The sequence below is a fragment of the Ipomoea triloba genome, chromosome 10 (genome assembly GCF_003576645.1).
Source record: "Ipomoea triloba cultivar NCNSP0323 chromosome 10, ASM357664v1".
Classification (NCBI taxonomy): Eukaryota; Viridiplantae; Streptophyta; class Magnoliopsida; order Solanales; family Convolvulaceae; genus Ipomoea; species Ipomoea triloba.
In genome coordinates this window covers 10475379-10493023 of record NC_044925.1, presented here as the reverse complement: position 1 = coordinate 10493023, position 17645 = coordinate 10475379, and the positions used below count along the sequence as shown (strand labels likewise).

The following is a 17645-nucleotide window of genomic DNA, read 5'->3' as shown; positions in this document are numbered from 1 at the left end:
ATGGACAAATAAACGTAGTTTTTTCCTGGTCCTCAGGGGCAATGGGGATTTGAAAATAACCTGAATAGCCATCTAAAAAACAATAGTATGCATAGCCAGCTAACCGTTCTAACATCTGGTCAACAAAGGGTAAAGGGAAATGGTTTTTACGAGTAACTGCATTTAGCTTCCTATAATCTATACATACTCTCCAACCTGTGACAGTTCTAGTAGGAATCAGCTCATCTTTATCATTTTTAACAACAGTGATACCACCCTTTTTAGGAACAACTTGCACAGGGCTAACCCATGCACTATCAGAAATGGGATAGATAATACCTGCATCAAGAAGCTTTTGAATTTCAGCACGTACCACTTCTTTCATGTTAGGATTAAGGCGCCTTTGACTTTCCACACTCGGGGTATAATCTTCTTCCATCAATATCCTGTGCATACAAACTGAGGGACTAATCCCCTTAATATCAACAATAGACCACCCTAAGGCAATCTTAAATTGCCTCAATATTCTCATCAACTTTTTTTCTTCTGCAGGGAGCAAATCAGCATAAATAATCACAGGAAAAGTATCATTTACACCCAAAAAAACGTATTTCAGATGTGATGGAAGTGGTTTAAGTTCAAGTTGAGGTGGTGTTTCATTAGAAGGGAGTGGAAAAGGGTTTCCCCTACCTAAATCTTCATATTTTCTACTAAGATGTGTAGGCAAATAACCCTGACCTTCTAATCTCATTCTTCCTTTTCCATTTTTATACTAAGTGCAATACATGCTTCTAATGGCTCACTAAATGAATGCTTAACAAATGTTTCTTTTGAAAGTTTCTCAATAGCATCAACAAAAAGACATGATTCATCAAAAGATGGAAACTTAACAACTTTAGAGATAGATAATTCTTCTTTTTCTGTTCCTACTCTAAAAATCAATTTCCCTAAAGGCATATCTATTATTACTCCTCCTGTTAACAAAAATGGCCTACCAAGTATAAGGGATGTATCTGTATCATTACCCATGTCCAAAATCAAAAAATCAGCAGGAAAGTAGAATTTACCTACTTTTACCAAGATATCCTCCACTACTCCCCGCGGGACTTAACTGATCTATCAGCAAGCTGAAGAGAGATTGTTGTTGGCTTCATTTCAGCTATTCCCAACTTCCTGAAAAGAGTTAAAGGCATAAGGTTTATACTGGCACCTAAATCACATAAGCATTTATCAACACTTGTATTACCAATAGTGCAAGGAATAGAAAAACTTCCTGGATCCATTAGCTTAGGAGGTAATTTGCTTTGTAAAATAGCACTACACTCCTCATTTAGATGCACAGTAGCAAACTCTTCTAGTTTCTTTTTATTAGACACAATTTCCTTAATATACTTGGCATAAGATGGCATATTGGCAAGTGCTTCTGCAAAAGGAATATTAATTTGCAATTTTTTAAAAACCTCCAAAAATCTTTTAAAGTTATTGTCCTAGTTCCTCTTCTGTAACCTTTGTGGATATGGAATGGGGGGTACATAAGGTTTTACTGTAGAGGAATTGAGGTTTTGATCACTAGAACTCTCTTTAGGCAATTGTTCTCCTTCTTTATCACTCTCTTTTTCAACCGTCAATGGTTCTTTTTCCTTCAAAACTTCATTCAACATCTTACCACTTCTCAAGGTGACAGCCATAGCTCCTTCCCTAGGGTTTATTTCAGTGGCACTAGGAAACTTACCTCGATCTTTTTCTGTAACCAATTTAGCTAACTGACCTACTTGCACCTCTAAATTATGAATGGATGCTTGGCTGGACTGAGCAACCTTATCAATCTTTGCATCTAGATTCTTCATCATAGTATCTTGGCTAGCCATGTATTGCATGAACATCTCCTCTAGTTGAGGCTTCTTTTCCTGTGCAGGAAGTTGAGGTTGTTGTGGTGCAGGTGGTTGCTAGAAGGGTCTGTATTGCTGATGCTAAAATCCTGATGGCCCTTGTTGTTGAAATCCAGGTGGTCCCATTGGCCTTGCATTACCTTGATCTCTCCATGAGAAGTTAGGGTGATTCCGCCAACCTGGATTATATGTATGGGAAAATGGATCATTTCTTGGTGGTTGACTCCCCATATTAGATCCCATGTAATTTGCCTCTTCATAAGATCGTTGCGATGACTCTGCATTCATACAAACAGAAGAATTATGACCATATGTATTGCAATAAGCACAAAATTCTCTATTCGAACTATCGCGAGTCATCAACAAGTTAATCTGTTTAGTCAATTTAGCCACTTGTGTTGTCAACTCAGACTGTGTGCTAATTTCATGCACAGCGGCTCTTCGACCTCTCACTGCTTTTTATCTAGAATTATTAGCTAGACTCTCAAAGATAGCTTGTAACTCATCACTATTTATATCACCTATGTATCCACCTGCAGCAGTATCTACAAGAGGCTGACAATTAGGATTTAAACCATCATAAAAGAATTGTGCCAACAATAACAAAGGGAATTGATGGTGTGGACATTGGTTCAAAAGCAAGTTGAAACGATCCCATGCTTCATGAAATAATTCCCCCTCTCTTTGAGTGAAAGTGCATATCCGACTCCTATAGTCCATTGTCTTTTGAGATGAATAATATTTAAACATGAAAGCATTGTAAGCATCATCCCAAGTTCTTAAAGAACCCTCTGGTAAATTTAACAACCGCTACCTAGCATCACCCCTCATGCAATATGGAAAACATTTCATTCTGAGCTCTTCTTCCGATAAATTATTCAAAGGTAAAGTTTGTACCGTACTAAAGAGCTCTCGCATGAAACCCAAAGCATCCTCACTTCCCAAACCATTAAATATAGGGAGCAAATTCATATGGAACCTCTTGAGTTCATAATTCCTAGCTGTATCAGATAATTGAATGCAAGAAGGGTTAACAGCTATTACCGGTCTTTGGATGTCTCGAAGACGTGGTTGAACTACTTGATTCTGTGGAGGTGGAATTATTGGTGGTATGCGTTCATCCTGTTAACCTGCTCTATTGTTTTCAGCCATTTCAAGCCGCCTTCGTACCCTGTTTTTCCTACAAGTATGCTCAATTTCAAGATCAATCGGAAATAATTCAGCATTTTTATGCCTTATTGATCGCCTCAAGATCATAAAAATAATAAAAACAAAATAAAGAAATAAAGAAAGAAAAATAAAAATAAAATGATAATGAACCTAGCTACAAAATTAAAATAACAGAAAAAGTTAAGAAAAAAATTAAATAAGTGTTCCCCGGCAACGGCGCCAAAAACTTGATTGATATTTTCTACAAGCGCACAAACTCCACAGAGTCAATCACAGTATAAATTCCTGGAGTATTCCAGGGTCGATCCCACGAAGAACACAATTAACTGTTGTTTTGAATCACCAATTTTGTTGATAAGAGCAAAACGCAAATAAAAGAAATTCACGTAATAAAAAGAATATTTATGAGTTTAAAATTAAGAAAACTTCTAATTGAGAAAAGACTAGGGATTTGGGTTCACCTATTAGATAAATAACTAATCATCCTAAGTACTGATTCGTTTGATTATAGTGATGATTGCTCCATTTATATCCTAATACTCCGTCGAGCTACTAAGTTGTATCCAATTAACTGTGATTATCCGTCGATATTTCACCAACATTAATTGAACCCATTAATCAACAACTAAAACTCACCACAAATACCTAAAGCTATGTCTAGTTTAGGTCAATTGTGTTTATCTTACGAGGTCTAGGTTCATAATTCACCTGTCAGTTCTTCTTATAAACCTTAATAATAGAAATATGCAATGGCCAATCACACAATTCAAAACTAAAATACATAAGATAAATATAATCAAAATTCAATTATTCAATCGAAATTAGAAGAATCAGCACATGAAGAATACTCAATTAATCTAATCTAAGGCTAGTCCAAATCCCTAATTCAAAGTTCTAGCCAATAATCATAATTAATTGCATAAGCTACTCAAGAAATTTAGCATATCAAAAGAACATATTAATCTGAAAATTTAATCTAACAAGGAACAAGAATAAAACAGAGACGGAAGAAAGTGATTCAAGCCTAAAGAGATGAGAGTGGCGATCTATGCCCGGAGATCTCCTGCAATGAAGTCTCGGATTCCTCCTCGTCCTCGCTGGAATTTTCGCCCGACGGGCCGTCGATAGTAGCTGCTCCCAGGGTTTTTTTTTTTTTTTTTTTTTTNGGGTTTTTTTTTTTTTTTTTTTTTTCCAGTGTTGTCTCGTCTCTCCTTCCGCCGTACCAAAACAAATACAAATTGAAATTGGTTTTTCTTTTTTGTTTTCTCCTCTTCGTCCTTTCCCTTTTTTTTTTTCCATTCCAGTGAACACCCAAAACCTTTTAACCCCTTTTTTCCTTTCTCTGTTGCGCAATACCCTCCAAGTTAATTCCCTTTTTCTTTTTTTTTTCCTTTTCTTTCGTTAGTTCTAGTGAACCCAAGGGAAACAACAAATTATTTCCTTTCTTCTCTTTTGTTGCAGTGCTGTGCAAGTCCATCAAAGACCAAATCAAATGAAATAAACTAGTTAAAGTAAAGGCAATTATAACCTAATGACACAACTTAATTAAACATAATTATTAAAACACTTGTCTAAAATTAAATATATAAAACTACCAAATAAATGTAATCCTATAGTTGAAATGAAATTCTTATTTATATTAATAAAAATTGCAACATTAGCCTAATATTTATTAAAACCAATCTAAACTAGTAACTTATAAATAAATATAATATTTATAATAAGATCAACACTAAAACTTAATTTATTTATGCAAATCACTTACTAAAATTACTCTAAAAATGCCTAGAAATTAAGCTTATCAAACCGATTCTGGTGGGAGAGTGGTGGTGCGAATCACAAGGGAATTTCATGGTTGAGTTGGGCTCGACTGTGTCTGCCGAAGAGTTATGGAGGCCTAGGCTTTAAACGACTGCATGAATTTAACTTAGCCCTTTTGGCTAAGCAAGGATGGCGCTTGTTGATATATCCGGACTCGCTTGTGGGCAAACTTCTCAAGGCACGTTACTATCCATCATCTGATTTTATGAGCAGCCTGCTCGGTAATAATTTGAGCTACATATGGCGAAGCATTATTGCAGGGAACCCTCTGCTTAGTGAAGGTGTGGTCCGAAGGGTAGGTGATGGGGCTGATACTAAAATATGGGGATTGCCTTGGCTTGCTGATTCCACGAACTCTGCACTGTATACTCCTATCATTGAAGAGCTAAGAGTCGCACCAGTGAGTGGTCTGTTAAATGAATTAGGTGAGTGTGACTTAGAGGTTTTTAATGATTTGTTCCTAGACAGTGATATTCATCAAATTCTATCCACCCCTATTTCCCCGCAGATTAAAGATACATGGAGATGGAAAGGCAACATCCGGGGTATGTATTCAGTGCGGCATGGTTATAAGCTACTGACGGCCTCTTCCCTCCATCTTGACCCACAGTTGCATTTTATCGAGAGGAAGAATTTATGGTCTTTGCCAGTTCCGCCTAAAGTGAAGAATTTCCTCTGGAGGTGTATGCGCCATGTTCTTCCTGTTCGCGAAATATTAAAGAAGAGGCATGTTTGGGCGGGTGGTGGCTGTCTGTTCTATCCAGAGGAATTGGAGACGATGGAGCATATTTTTTGTGATTGTGCAGTAGTGAACCATGTTTGAGGTGTTTTTGATGTTATGAACAATGGCTCGTTAACAAAAATTATTAACCGTGAGTTGCGAAAGCCTGTGACGCTGGTTACGGTGCAGATGGTAGCGCATATGTGGTCAATTTGGGCTTGCTGGAATGATTTGGTCTGGAAAGACATTGCGCCGTTGCCTTTTGCTGTGCGACGACAAGTTGAAGTGGTGAGTTCACTTTGGTTTGATACATACTCTAAAACATCTACATCTACTGTCATTGATACAAATAGTGGTTCATGGATTCTTCTGCCAATCAATAAGCTTAAATGCAATGTTGATGCAGCTATTTTTTATGATGGGGCCGGATTTGGTGCTGTTGTTCGGAACCATGAAGGTAAATTTGTTGCTGCCTATGGTGCTCGGTTGGAGTGTGGTAGAGATCCTTTCTTGGCTGAATCAATGGCGGTTAAAGAGGCACTAGCATGGTTAAAGGCTCGTGGATTTAATAATTTGTTGCTTGAGTTTGATTGTCTAAGTTTTTGTTATAGTTTTAACGCTACTTCTTTAGATCTCTCTTGTGTTGGTTTGATTGTAATGCAATGTCGGTCCATTTCTTCTGACATTGGGAACGTGTCTGTTCACCATGTCATGAGGTCAGCGAATCACGTAGCTCATGTGTTAGCACGGGCAACTGGTTCTTTGTCTAGTCTAGGGTCGTGGGTGTCTGTGCCTCCGATTTGTATCTCGCATTTGATTGATTATTAATGAATTGGTTTCTTTCCCTTAAAAAAAAACAATAGCAATTTTTAAAATATAGTGTCGAATTGAACACTATTATAATCACCGTGTAATATTACTAATAGAACAGAAATTCATGTGGCATTTGGTGGTGATGGTCATGTGTGGTTTGTGAACAAGTCTAGAAGGCAAATTATGATATGGACCTTGGTCCACCTTACAAAGTGGAACCGGATCTATGTTAACAATTTTAAAACTCTATATTCACAATTTTAGATCTCAATATACAAAATTACATTACTCAATAATCACAATTTTTGAACACTATATTTACAATTTTGTTATATAGATTCAAAAATTGTGCTGTATTGAATATAGAGTTACGAATATAGAGTTATTAAATTATGAATATAGAGTTATGAAATTGTGAATATAGAGTCCTGTAATTGTGAACATAAAGTTCTAAAATTGTGAACATAGAGTTCCATGGCATAACAATCGAGTCTAGTAGAGGTTGGGAAAGGGAAGGAGGCTTGTCAGCCCAAAAGTAGGGGGGGGGGGTAAAATAGAGGTGTCAAAGTGGGTTGCAACCTGCAGGCCATTCCCAACAAAGGCCAAAAATGTTTGACCAACAAAAATACGGGCCTCGTAGACTTGGCCCGCGCGGGTTGATGGGCTATGTTATATATATATATATATATATATATATATATATATATATATATATAAAGAATAACACTAAACATTAAAAATTAAAAATTTTTAATTTCTAAATAAAAAAATTAATATTATTTAGCTTGAATTATTAGAATATAGAATAAAACTATAATTTTTTTTTTGAAAATTTTCAAGTTGGCCCGAGGGCTAAACCGCATGAGGCAAGCTAGGGTTGAAAAATTCTAAACTGTAGACTTCACGAGATAGCCTACAAAAACCCATAAAAATTACAACTCGGGATGAAAGGGTCTAATGGGGCGGGCCAACTCGCATTGACACCCCTAGGGGGTGAAGAGGACATGATGACCCAAGGAAAGGGAGGGGGTGAAGGAGGCATGGCGGCCCAAGGTAATGGGGGCGAAGGAGGCATAATGGCCCATGGCAAGGGGGTGAAGGAGACATTGTGGCTAAAGGCAATGGGGAGATGAAGGAGGCATGGCACCCTAAGGCAATGGGGGGTGAAGGAGACATGGCGGCCCAAGGTAATGGGGGGCGAAAGATGCATGACACCCCAAGGCAAGGGGGTGAAGGAGACATTGTGTCTCAAGGGATGGGGAGGTGAAAGAGGCATAGCGACCTAAGGCAATGGGGGGTGAAGGAGGCATAGAGGCTCAAGGCAATGGGGAGGGGGCGTGAAGAAGGCACTGTGGCCTAAGGCAATAGGCAATGAAGGAGACATGGTAGCCTAAGACAATTGGGGATAAATGAGGCATTGTAGCCCTAGGTAATGGGGACAAAGGAGGCATAGCGGCCCAAGGCTATGAAGACGGGGGTAAACGAGGCATGGCGACTGATGAGCATTCATGTCAATTTTTACCCCATATATAGACCTATTTTGAGTGAAAATAATATGATTTTATGCAAAATGTGTCTTAATTCATATGTTTATATCTTTTGATGCATAAATTGTTTATTTGAAGACAATTGTTTATTTTCAAGGCATTTTGAATGAATCTCAAGTTAATGGGAGTCAATATGAAGCTAAGGAGATGGATGCAACACCTCTTAGAGAACGAAAGAGTGGTGTCTTCAATGGCTTTGATCACAATGACAAGCCAAGGCAAAAGTGGAGCAAAATATTAAGGCATTGCGATTCTCGCACAACTTGTTTATTGCTCAGTATTTCGACCATATCTCAACATATGAATGTCCAAATCAGGTGATTCTTACGCCATTGGAAAAAAACTTAAAGGGATACAAGTTTCATGAATACCATCACTACAAGAAAAATGCACATAGATGACAATAAAAAAAAGACAACAGTTTTTGACAAAAGTGTGTTCTTTTGTGTAAAAGACAACAGTTTTGGACAAAATCGTTATCTTTGACGCAACACTTCTATTAAAGACAACCGTTGTCTATGCCTGTGACTTTCAACAGCACCGGTTTCGACAACACTCAATAGGGGTTATATGTTGATACGGTGGGGCAGTTGCATTGGTGTAGTAGTGTATTGCGGTGGCAAATGTTGTAAGGTAGTGTGGAAGTGATTGTTTGTTGCGGTGGTGGCTGCGGCTTGTAGATGCCGTATTTGTGTATTGGTGTTATTGTGTCAATGCATCGCTGTTGTAGTTTTGGTGCATTATGTTGTTAGTTGTAGTGCATTATACTTTCGTTAGGGTTTGTTTGTTGTAAAATTTTGTTTTTTTTTTAACTTGTGGCATGAGTGTTAATATTACTATATTAGTGATTAAAAATTGTTGCATACATTGCAATAGAACTTAATCAGTTGCAAAATTTGCAACGGAAAAGACCATTGCAAAGTTTGCAACTAAACTAGAATTTCGTTGCAATTGAGTTACAACGAGCGTTTTACCAATGGAATGCATTGCATTGTAAATTCAGTTGCAAATCGTGATTTGTAATGAAATTTAGGCACTTTGCAACAAATATTATGAATGCAGTACATGATGAATGTTATTAAACATGATGCGTCTACAATATAATGTTTATGAAAATATAGGCGGAATATTATGAACTTACTATAGACTGAATAACTAGAAATACACATTATGTACATTTAATTTAGTATTTATAAACATTACCGTTTATGTTTAGGGACATATAGTGCTAGAAACCCTTTGTACTTACATTTTGATGATACCAAACATAGGAGTTTAGACCCCTCAATTCGTTTGTCGGGTCAAGCTGTTAAGTCGAACGAATCGTTAATTAGAAGAGAAGCCAGCATGTACTTGCAGACAGCAACTAATACTTACCTCACTTAACCCGCGTTGATAATTCTCAACTTTTTAGCATCATGGACGAGTTATAAGACTTGAAGACCTGAAGATGAGAAGACAAGGCCAAGAGGTTGCTAAGAGACCGAACCATGGAAGGGTCTACCTCTTGAGTTTATGAAGGCCGAATGATAAAGAACGATCATTCGAGGAGTTATGGGACAAATGATAAAGTCAAACATTCGTGGTTGAGCTTCAAAGGCATGAGTTGTTACACGATTCGATTGGACAAGCCAGAACATTCTTTGAGCGATTCTTTGTTTACAGCCTTGAGTGTGGGATGTTTTGTATTGGACTAACCGAGTCCTAGGAACAAATCCCAAAGTCAAATTTCATTAAATGTCATGTCCTTTTGTGCTGAACTATAGGACAAAAAGTCTGCATGAGTTAAGGATAAAATGACTAGAAAGTACTAACACCCACATGGGCTCAATACCCAACGGTTATTACTCACTAGTAAAGGTGGTTTGAAATTCTGTCTTCTCTCCAATGGGACAAAATTCCTCACCTATAAATACCCCCCATTCCCTTTCAGAAGGAGGTCCTGGTCATTCTAAGAACATACAAGCTTTCGAAAAAGTTTAAGTTTACGAGTAACAAGCTACCAGTGATTGAGAAGAGATATTAAGCTACAAAGTTCACATCTAGAACTCAAAGAAATCTTGAGCCGCTTCAACGATCATATTAAATTCATCCACGCCAAGATTTCAGTTGGAGAAAAGAAGAAACCCTTTCTTCAAACAACACTCTCTACTTAGAAAAGTAGAAAGAGACGGAGTAAACTCGAGGAGTTGAAAAACCTGTGGTGCAAGTTTGCTGTCAAGCTTTGTGATCAAGGAGGCAGACTTGATGGTGATATTGTACTAACGGAGTGATTAGTGCAATCCTTCACGGGTCGTGAAGAAGAGTGGAGTAGGCTTCTTTACAGCCAAACCACTATAAACACACACACACTCTCTCTCTTTACTTACTTGCATTACTTATTGCTTGCATCTCATTCTATTACCCAAGCTTTAATTTTTACTGATAAGTGCTAAAGATAGCCAAGTTTTGAGGGGTAATTAGGAGTATAATATGCTACAATTGAAGTCCTTTAGGCCTAAAACTTGCTAGAATAGCTCATTTTCATCGCATATAGGTTTAAGAACTAATTGAGGGTGCGTTTGCTAAAAAATGCACAAGCTGAAATTTCGTAGGGCATTCTGGTGACAGCTCGGTAAAACGGGCATAACCGGAGCTAGGATTGTCCAATTGAGGTGAGGCAAGTTGCTATGGAACCATAACTTCAAGGGCTACAACCTAGAAGCAGACAACAAAGGCCAATTTTGGGTCGACGCAGCCTCCACGCGTGGATTACACGTGGAATAATTCAAATGTGTGTCCACGCGGCACTCCACGCGTGGATCTACACATGGACAGGACATGCGGAAGGAAAATTAAAGAGGGCAATTTTGGGAAGGCTATTTAAGGAAGCTAGTTAGAAATTTCCAGGAGGTTAGATCATTTTGAGAGTTTTACACTTTTAGATTTGCAATTCTTAGAGAGCATTTTAGAGAGAGAAACACTTAGATTTCCAAATTGTTGAAGGATTGAAGATCAATGTTGATTTGAAGATTGTAATTCATATTTCCTATGTGAATTCTACTTTTAATCTCATTTTAATTTCATTTCCTATTGCAAATTACATTTCTCTAGATTGATTTAGGTTTTCTTCTTTTGATTTGAATGATGATTGCATAGATTAGTTTAGGCGATTGGTTGCCCAACCTAGTTAATGTGGTTGATTTGTTGAAACACTTCCAATTGATTGTAGAGACGATGAATTAGGGTTCTATTGTCTTGTTTGGTTGATGATTGACTTGATTTATGCCTAATTGTGGCCACATTAGGTAGCAAAGTTAGGGAAAGTGTGGATTGCTCGATAGCGGATCCACACGAGTCCGAATCAACCACATCCCCGCCCTTAATCTGAGAGGATGAGGTCTGGGAGGAGTGGTAGACCAAGTGTTTGATGAAATGCCCCAACCGAATGAGGACTTCAGAGTCCGAGTGTACTCGGTGATGGTGTCGTGCTCCCTAGTTTGAGTCTGAATCACATTGTCTATAATCCCCTTAGTAGGATCAACCGCATGAGCTAGCTAAGACTTCCAATCCTCGTTCCTTTTCATTGTTTCCCTTAGCTTACCATTGCTTCTCCTTGTCTTTATGATTGTTTTGTTTTCTAGCCATTCATGTAACTCTTATTTCTTAACCTCCTAAATGCCAACACATAATTCAACTCCAATTTTTTATCCTTGAGAACACGACACTCGGGGAACTTCTTCCTCGTTTTATCACCTACCTTCCACCACCACTAAAACTACAACATCAAAATAGCGTCGTTGCCGGGGATGGCAAACGGTTTTTGAATTGTGTTTGACATTTAGGAAGTTGATTGTTAAGAGTTCTTGAATTGCGTTTTGTTTTTGCTTAATTTGTTTTCTTATTTTTGTTGGTTGATTGAAGAAGTGAGCTTAATTGTCTTGAATATCTTGTTGCTCACTTGCAACTACTTTTAGTTGCAAAGAATTATTGTTTGGTTAAGCTTTGTGCAGGAAATTTTTGTTGAAAATCATTTGAAAGCTTGCTAATGAGTGCTTATATGTATCCCCATGGTTACCCACACCATGAGGGAAATCCTTAGAACTATACTCCACCTCAACCATATCCCTACTACCCCCATTCTACCTATGCTTATCCTCTACCACCATATCACTACCCACCTCCATATCCTTATCCATCTTCATATGCACACCCACCTCCACCTTATCAAAAAGAACCCCCTCTACAATTCCCCATTTATAAAGAGGACTCGTTGAGCTTCAATCATTTATTCAAAAGTGTTGATAACAAGCTTATCCGGATGATGAAAATGATTGATCCAAGTCATGAACTAGAACGAAAAGCCATCACTCCTTCAAAAGATGAACCTCCACCTTGTGATAACCCTCATCCATGCTATACCCATGAGTCATATCCATATCTCACCTAGCACCCAAACACTTATTATCCACATCCACCACAATTTCATGAAGGAAATAATGCTACACATTTCTATGAAACACCACCTCACATTCCCTATTCTACTACCTCCAATCCTTGTGAAAGACCACCTTGTGATTACCTCCCACCGCCCAAGGACGAGATTGAGATCTTAAGAGAGAAAATGAAAGAATTCATCAAGTTGGCCAAGGAGGACACAACCAATTTAAGGGCCGAAATTAAGAGTGAAATGAAGGAATATCTTGCTGCCCTCTGGGAGAAAGGCTTACCATTGAAAGAAGTTGAAACCAAGGTGTTGTCTATGATGGAGGAGATCTTTAAGAAGATTTCATCAAGAGCTAACATCCCATTTATAGAAGATCCCCCGTCATTTGAGGAGGGTGTGGTGGATTGTGACATTGTTGAGGGTGAAGAAGAGAGGTTGAGAAAGGAAATCATGGGAGTAAAGACCCTGATGCTATATGACACCCCGGTGCTTGAAGAAGTTCCAATTTTCGAGTTAGAAAACCAACAAAAAAAGGGAGATTGAAAGCAAAAGCGAGGATGACATTGAGGTAGTGTGGGAGGATGAAGATCCAAACGGTACAATTCTTAATAGTAGTATTTTTTATAGTAGTATTTTTGACACTTTTGTCGATGACTCCCATATGGTTTATGATGGTATTCTTGATGAGCAAAATAATACTTGTTTCTATTTTCGGGAGGATGATTCTATAGAAGTTTGTGATGATGATTTGATGAATACTTGTGAGGGTTGTGAGGAGGACTCCCTTATGTTTAATGATGATTATGCTTGCTTTAATTTTTGGGAGGATGATTCCGTAAAAACTTGTGATGCATTGATTGACAATTATGAGGATTCTCTCTTGTTTGATGATGATTATGTTTGTTTCAATTTTTGGGAAGATGAATCCTTAGACTTTTTTGACAATGAGTTGATGAGTGAGGGGGATACTACTTCATTTTATTCTTGTGAGGATGAGGGTGAGTTTTTGAGTATAGTTGAGTGGGAGGATGATATGAGGGAGTATGAAGAGGAGATAGTGGAAAAAGAAGGGATTTTCACTTTCGACATAATTGAGAGAGTTGAGCGGGGTGATGTTACCGAATTTGAAAATGAAAATGGGAATGAGGAGATATGGTATCAACCCTATGCTAAAAATGAAAAGATCCTTGAGGGTGGAGAAGACACAAAGGAGATAAGGGAAGTTCACACCATCCTAGAGGGGTTGAGGATGGTGTGTGAGGCTAAAATTCATCCAACTATGCAAATTGTTCTTCCTTTATTTGGTTGGGAATTCAAGGATGCCCCCCCATCTTGGGGCATACCTTGAAACAAAGGTTCATGGGACGCTTGGTAAGGTCTCGAAATAGGTGTGCTTCGAAGGATAGCACACACCGTGTCTAGCCAAAGACGTTAAACGTGGCGCTTCTTGGGAGGCACCCTAAGTCTATCCTATGCATATTTTTCATTGTTTCTTTTGTGTTTTGTTAGCTTGTTGTTATGTTTTTGCTTTGGTTTCTTTTGAGCTAACATTGCAGGTGATCTTGGTGTTATGCCATGAAAAATTTGAGCCGAAATTGACCAAAAGTGGAAGGCAAAAGCTGGGAGACGGAGAAAAGTTTCAGCACTGCTGTTCCACGTGACCCTCACGTGTGGAGCCCATGTGGAACCTTTCCAGTGCGGATCCACGTGGCCCTCCATGCGTGGAGCCCACGTGGACAGGTCCTGACAAATTGTTGTGCATTGTGCTCTTGTTCTTCCAATTTTTAGGAATCTCCAAGGTTTGGTCGTGCCAAGAATCATCTCTTATATTGTTTTTCATATCTTTCTTGTTGCTTTTGTTTTAGTTACTTACCTTGTTTTAGAATTTATGCTTTGATGATTTCATTGAGAATAAAAGGAGTTCCACCACGCCATTGCACTTCAATTGCTTGTCTTCTTGCACTAACATTGTTTCATGTAGCGTGGAGAACGGAGGCTAAATAGATGTTGGAAGCTTAAAGTGTGGAAAGGAAGGGATGCTCACTTGGTTGTAACCTCTTATCCCTTCTAATATTTATGCCCTGTTTTTCAATTCTAGAGCTGTTGAACACGTTCCTTGCGCACTTGATAAGCACATGCTATTTTGCAACCTCAAAATGCTATGTTGTTGATACCACACACCCCAGAAACACTTCTAAAGTGTGGAAAGGGTTTGATTGATTTTAAATGGTCGTGCTCCTTTATTCCACTTGGTCCTCAAGGCAACATCGAGGACGATGTTTGTTTTAAAGTGTGGAAAAGATGCACCTTGTGCTTATATTGTTTGTTACTTAATTGATTTATTGGTTTTGTCCTATGGGTGTATTTGACCTTTGGAGAGTGTGCCATTGTTCGTATTTTCTAGGGAGAATGTTAATCATGTGCCAAAAATAAAAAGTTTTTCTCTTTGAATATCCTTGGGAAGTACCCATTCTTTACCAAGCAATTGCTTTGACCAAATGAGCTTTAAATTCTTGTATGCTTACATGATGTTTACCTCTTATTTTGCTTGGACCTTAGTCATTGATCTCTCGAAGTGGGAGTGTGCATCCCTTAATTTTAGAAAGATAAGTGAAAGCGAAGCCCGGAATTGAACTAATCTTAGTAGGGCATGGGGCAAAAGGTGTGCCTATGGTGAGTAATGTGAGTAAATCCCGATTCCCAAGTAAAAGGCATGAGGGGTTGAAATGAAGAAAGTTTGGAAAAAAGGCTAAAATTGGCCACTCCTAGAGGCAAAATCTAAGGTGAGCCGTCTTGCTAGGATTTGGGGCAACCATTGCACTGTCTTCGAACAAGCGTAGAGCTCTACGTGAAGTCGGTTGTCCCAACGATGTTATCCTAGAAGATAAGAAAATAGAGAGGAGGTGAGCCACCCCGCTTGGATTCGGGTACCCATTGCACCGATCTTCGAAAAAGCATAGGGCACCATGTGAAGTCGAGTGCCCGATGGTGTTACCAAGGGGGTTGAGAAGAAAGAGGGACCCGCCCAAGCCATTGGCGGTGAGCGGTCCATGCCCCTACCCTCATTTAGTTTTATGCTTAAGGGCTTTGGCATAAAGGGTGGTTGGTTGGTTGAGGTGTGCACATCGTTCCCACTAGGGGGCTCAGCTTGAATGCCTTTGTAAAATTGGAGGTAAATCTAACTTAGACTGCATGCTTGGTTGTGTGAAGAGTGTGTATGTTGAATTGTCCAAATGAGACCATAGGGGTTTTGCTTCGTTTGTATATTCTTAGAGTGAATGGCATGTGGTTACCATCCTTCGTAGATAATTTGGGGAATCCCACCCTCTCTGGTTGGCTACACCCTAGATTTGCTACACTGGTTAATTGATTGAGTAACATAGCTATCTTTGGCACTTAAATGATTTGGGCTTGATTGTGAATAACTTGAGGACAAGCAAAACTAAAGTGTGGAAACTTTGATAGGTGCCAAAGATAACCAATTTGCTAGAATAGCTCAATTTCATCGCATATAAGTTTAAGGACTAATTGAGGGTGCGTTTGCTAAAAATTGCACAAGCTAAAATTTCGTAGGGCATTTCGGCGACAGCTCGGTAAAACGGGCATAACCGAAGATAGGAGTGTCCAATTGAGGTGAGGCAAGTTGCTATGGAACCAATACTTCAAGGGCTACAACCTAGAAGAAGACAACAAAGGCCAAATTTTGGTCCACGCAGTCTCCACGCATGGATTACACGTGGAATAATTCCAGTGTTTGTCCACGCGGCACTCCACGCGTGGATCTGCACATGGATAGGACATGCGGAAGGAAAATTAAATAGGACAATTTTGGGAAGGCTATTAAAGGAAGCTAGTTAGAAATTTCCAGGAGGTTGGATCATTTTGCGAGTTTTACACTTTTAGATTTGCAATTCTTAGAGAGCATTTTAGAGAGAGAAACACGCACTTAGATTTCCAAATTGTTGAAGGATTGAAGATCAATGTTGATTTGAAGATTGTAATTCATATTTCCTAGGTGAATTCTACTTTTAATCTCATTTTAATTTCATTTCCTATTGCAAATTACATTTCTCTAGATTGATTTAGGTTTTCTTCTTTTGATTTGAATGATGATTGCATAGATTAGTTTAGGTGATTGGTTGCCCAACCTAGTTAATGTGGTTGATTTGTTGAAACACTTCCAATTGATTGTAAACATGATAAATTAGGGTTCTATTGTCTTGTGTGGTTGATTATTGACTTGATTTGTGCCTAATTGTGGCCACATTAGGTAGCAAAGTTAGGGAAAGTGTGGATTGCGCGATAACGGATCCACATGAGGTCTGGGAGGAGTGGTAGACCAAGTGTTTGATGAAATGCCCCAACCGAATGAGGACTTAGGAGTCTGAGTGTGATGCCACTCGATGATGGTGCCGTGAGCTCCCTAGTTTGAGTCCGAATCACATTGTCTATAATCCCTTTAGTAGGATCAACCGCATGAGCTAGCTAAGACTTCCAATCCCCGTTCCTTTTCATTGTTTACCTTAGCTTACCATTGCTTCTCCTTGTCTTTATGATTCTTTTGTTTTCTAGCCATTCATGTAACTCTTATCTCTTAACTTCCTAAATGCCAACACGTAATTCAACTCCAATTTGTCATCCTTGAGAACTCGACACTCAGGGAACTTCTTCCTCGTTTTATCACCTACCTTCCACCACCATTGAAACTACAACATCATTTACGTAAACGTTCAAACGTGCAAAGTTAATCTAAAAGAAACCAAGTTTACATTTATTCTGCTGCAAATCTCACTCTAACGGAATCATTACTCATACCTCTTGAGAAAGAGTATTGGTTCGTAAAGAAATTTTCAAAAACGTTAATGAGTCTATTCACCGTCCCCCTTCTAGACTCACTCCTCTATTTATTCGGGACCAACAGGTGGTTTTAGAGCACGTTTCCTTAACCGGTAAACACTTTTTGCGTACTGCCTGGACATCTCAATTTCAAAATTAAAAAATCTTGTTTTACTTTGCACGATCATTTTTCAAAATGGATCATTATCATCATTCTAGGCATCTTATGTTTAACTTGTCGAAGTTTGACGATTGGAAAGTCCGAATGCAGGCACATTCATGACGAGATGTGCGATGTTATCACTGACGGACTCATCGTAATCATGATGACAATTCCAATCAAGCTACACAAGGACCAGATGCACCCAAACTCGTTCCCAAACCCAAACATTCCTTCGTTGTAGAAGAACGTACTCGCAGCAATTTAGATAACATTGCACGAG

The 17645-nt window shown here is 38.7% G+C and overlaps 3 protein-coding genes and 1 non-coding gene across 4 annotated transcripts; 3 read left to right on the top strand and 1 right to left on the bottom strand.

Annotated features, from left to right (window-relative positions):
* Positions 1-1070: 1070 nt before the first annotated feature.
* On the bottom strand, positions 1071-1847 carry LOC116033126. The gene is made up of 2 exons (XM_031275884.1): positions 1556-1847; positions 1071-1402 (listed from the first exon to the last, which is right to left on the bottom strand). The coding sequence occupies exons 1-2, from the start codon at positions 1845-1847 to the stop codon at positions 1071-1073; spliced, it is 624 nt and encodes a 207-aa protein (XP_031131744.1).
* A 631-nt stretch (positions 1848-2478) lies between these two features.
* On the top strand, positions 2479-2585 carry LOC116033738. The gene has a single exon (XR_004100910.1). It is a non-coding gene; the product is annotated as a small nucleolar RNA R71 (small nucleolar RNA).
* Positions 2586-4988: 2403 nt separating this feature from the next.
* LOC116033125 lies at positions 4989-5682 on the top strand. The gene is made up of 2 exons (XM_031275883.1): positions 4989-5037; positions 5120-5682. Exons 1-2 carry the CDS (start codon positions 4989-4991, stop codon positions 5680-5682), a joined length of 612 nt encoding a protein of 203 aa, XP_031131743.1.
* A 99-nt stretch (positions 5683-5781) lies between these two features.
* On the top strand, positions 5782-6408 carry LOC116033124. The gene has a single exon (XM_031275882.1). The coding sequence runs from the start codon at positions 5782-5784 to the stop codon at positions 6406-6408; it is 627 nt and encodes a 208-aa protein (XP_031131742.1).
* The last annotated feature ends 11237 nt before the right edge of the window (positions 6409-17645 follow it).

What these genes read in the sequence shown, in the direction of transcription:
- LOC116033126 (XM_031275884.1), bottom strand. Translation starts at nt 1,847, where the DNA reads ATGGCTAGCCAAGATACTATGATGAAGAATCTAGATGCAAAGATTGAT. An exon ending in AGAACAATTGCCTAAAGAGA is followed by an intron (nt 1,403 to 1,555) that starts GTTCTAGTGATC and finishes TTCCTTTTGCAG; the next exon opens with AAGCACTTGCCAATATGCCA.
- LOC116033125 (XM_031275883.1), top strand. Translation starts at nt 4,989, where the DNA reads ATGGCGCTTGTTGATATATCCGGACTCGCTTGTGGGCAAACTTCTCAA. An exon ending in TTGTGGGCAAACTTCTCAAG is followed by an intron (nt 5,038 to 5,119) that starts GCACGTTACTAT and finishes GCATTATTGCAG; the next exon opens with GGAACCCTCTGCTTAGTGAA.
- LOC116033124 (XM_031275882.1), top strand. Translation starts at nt 5,782, where the DNA reads ATGTGGTCAATTTGGGCTTGCTGGAATGATTTGGTCTGGAAAGACATT.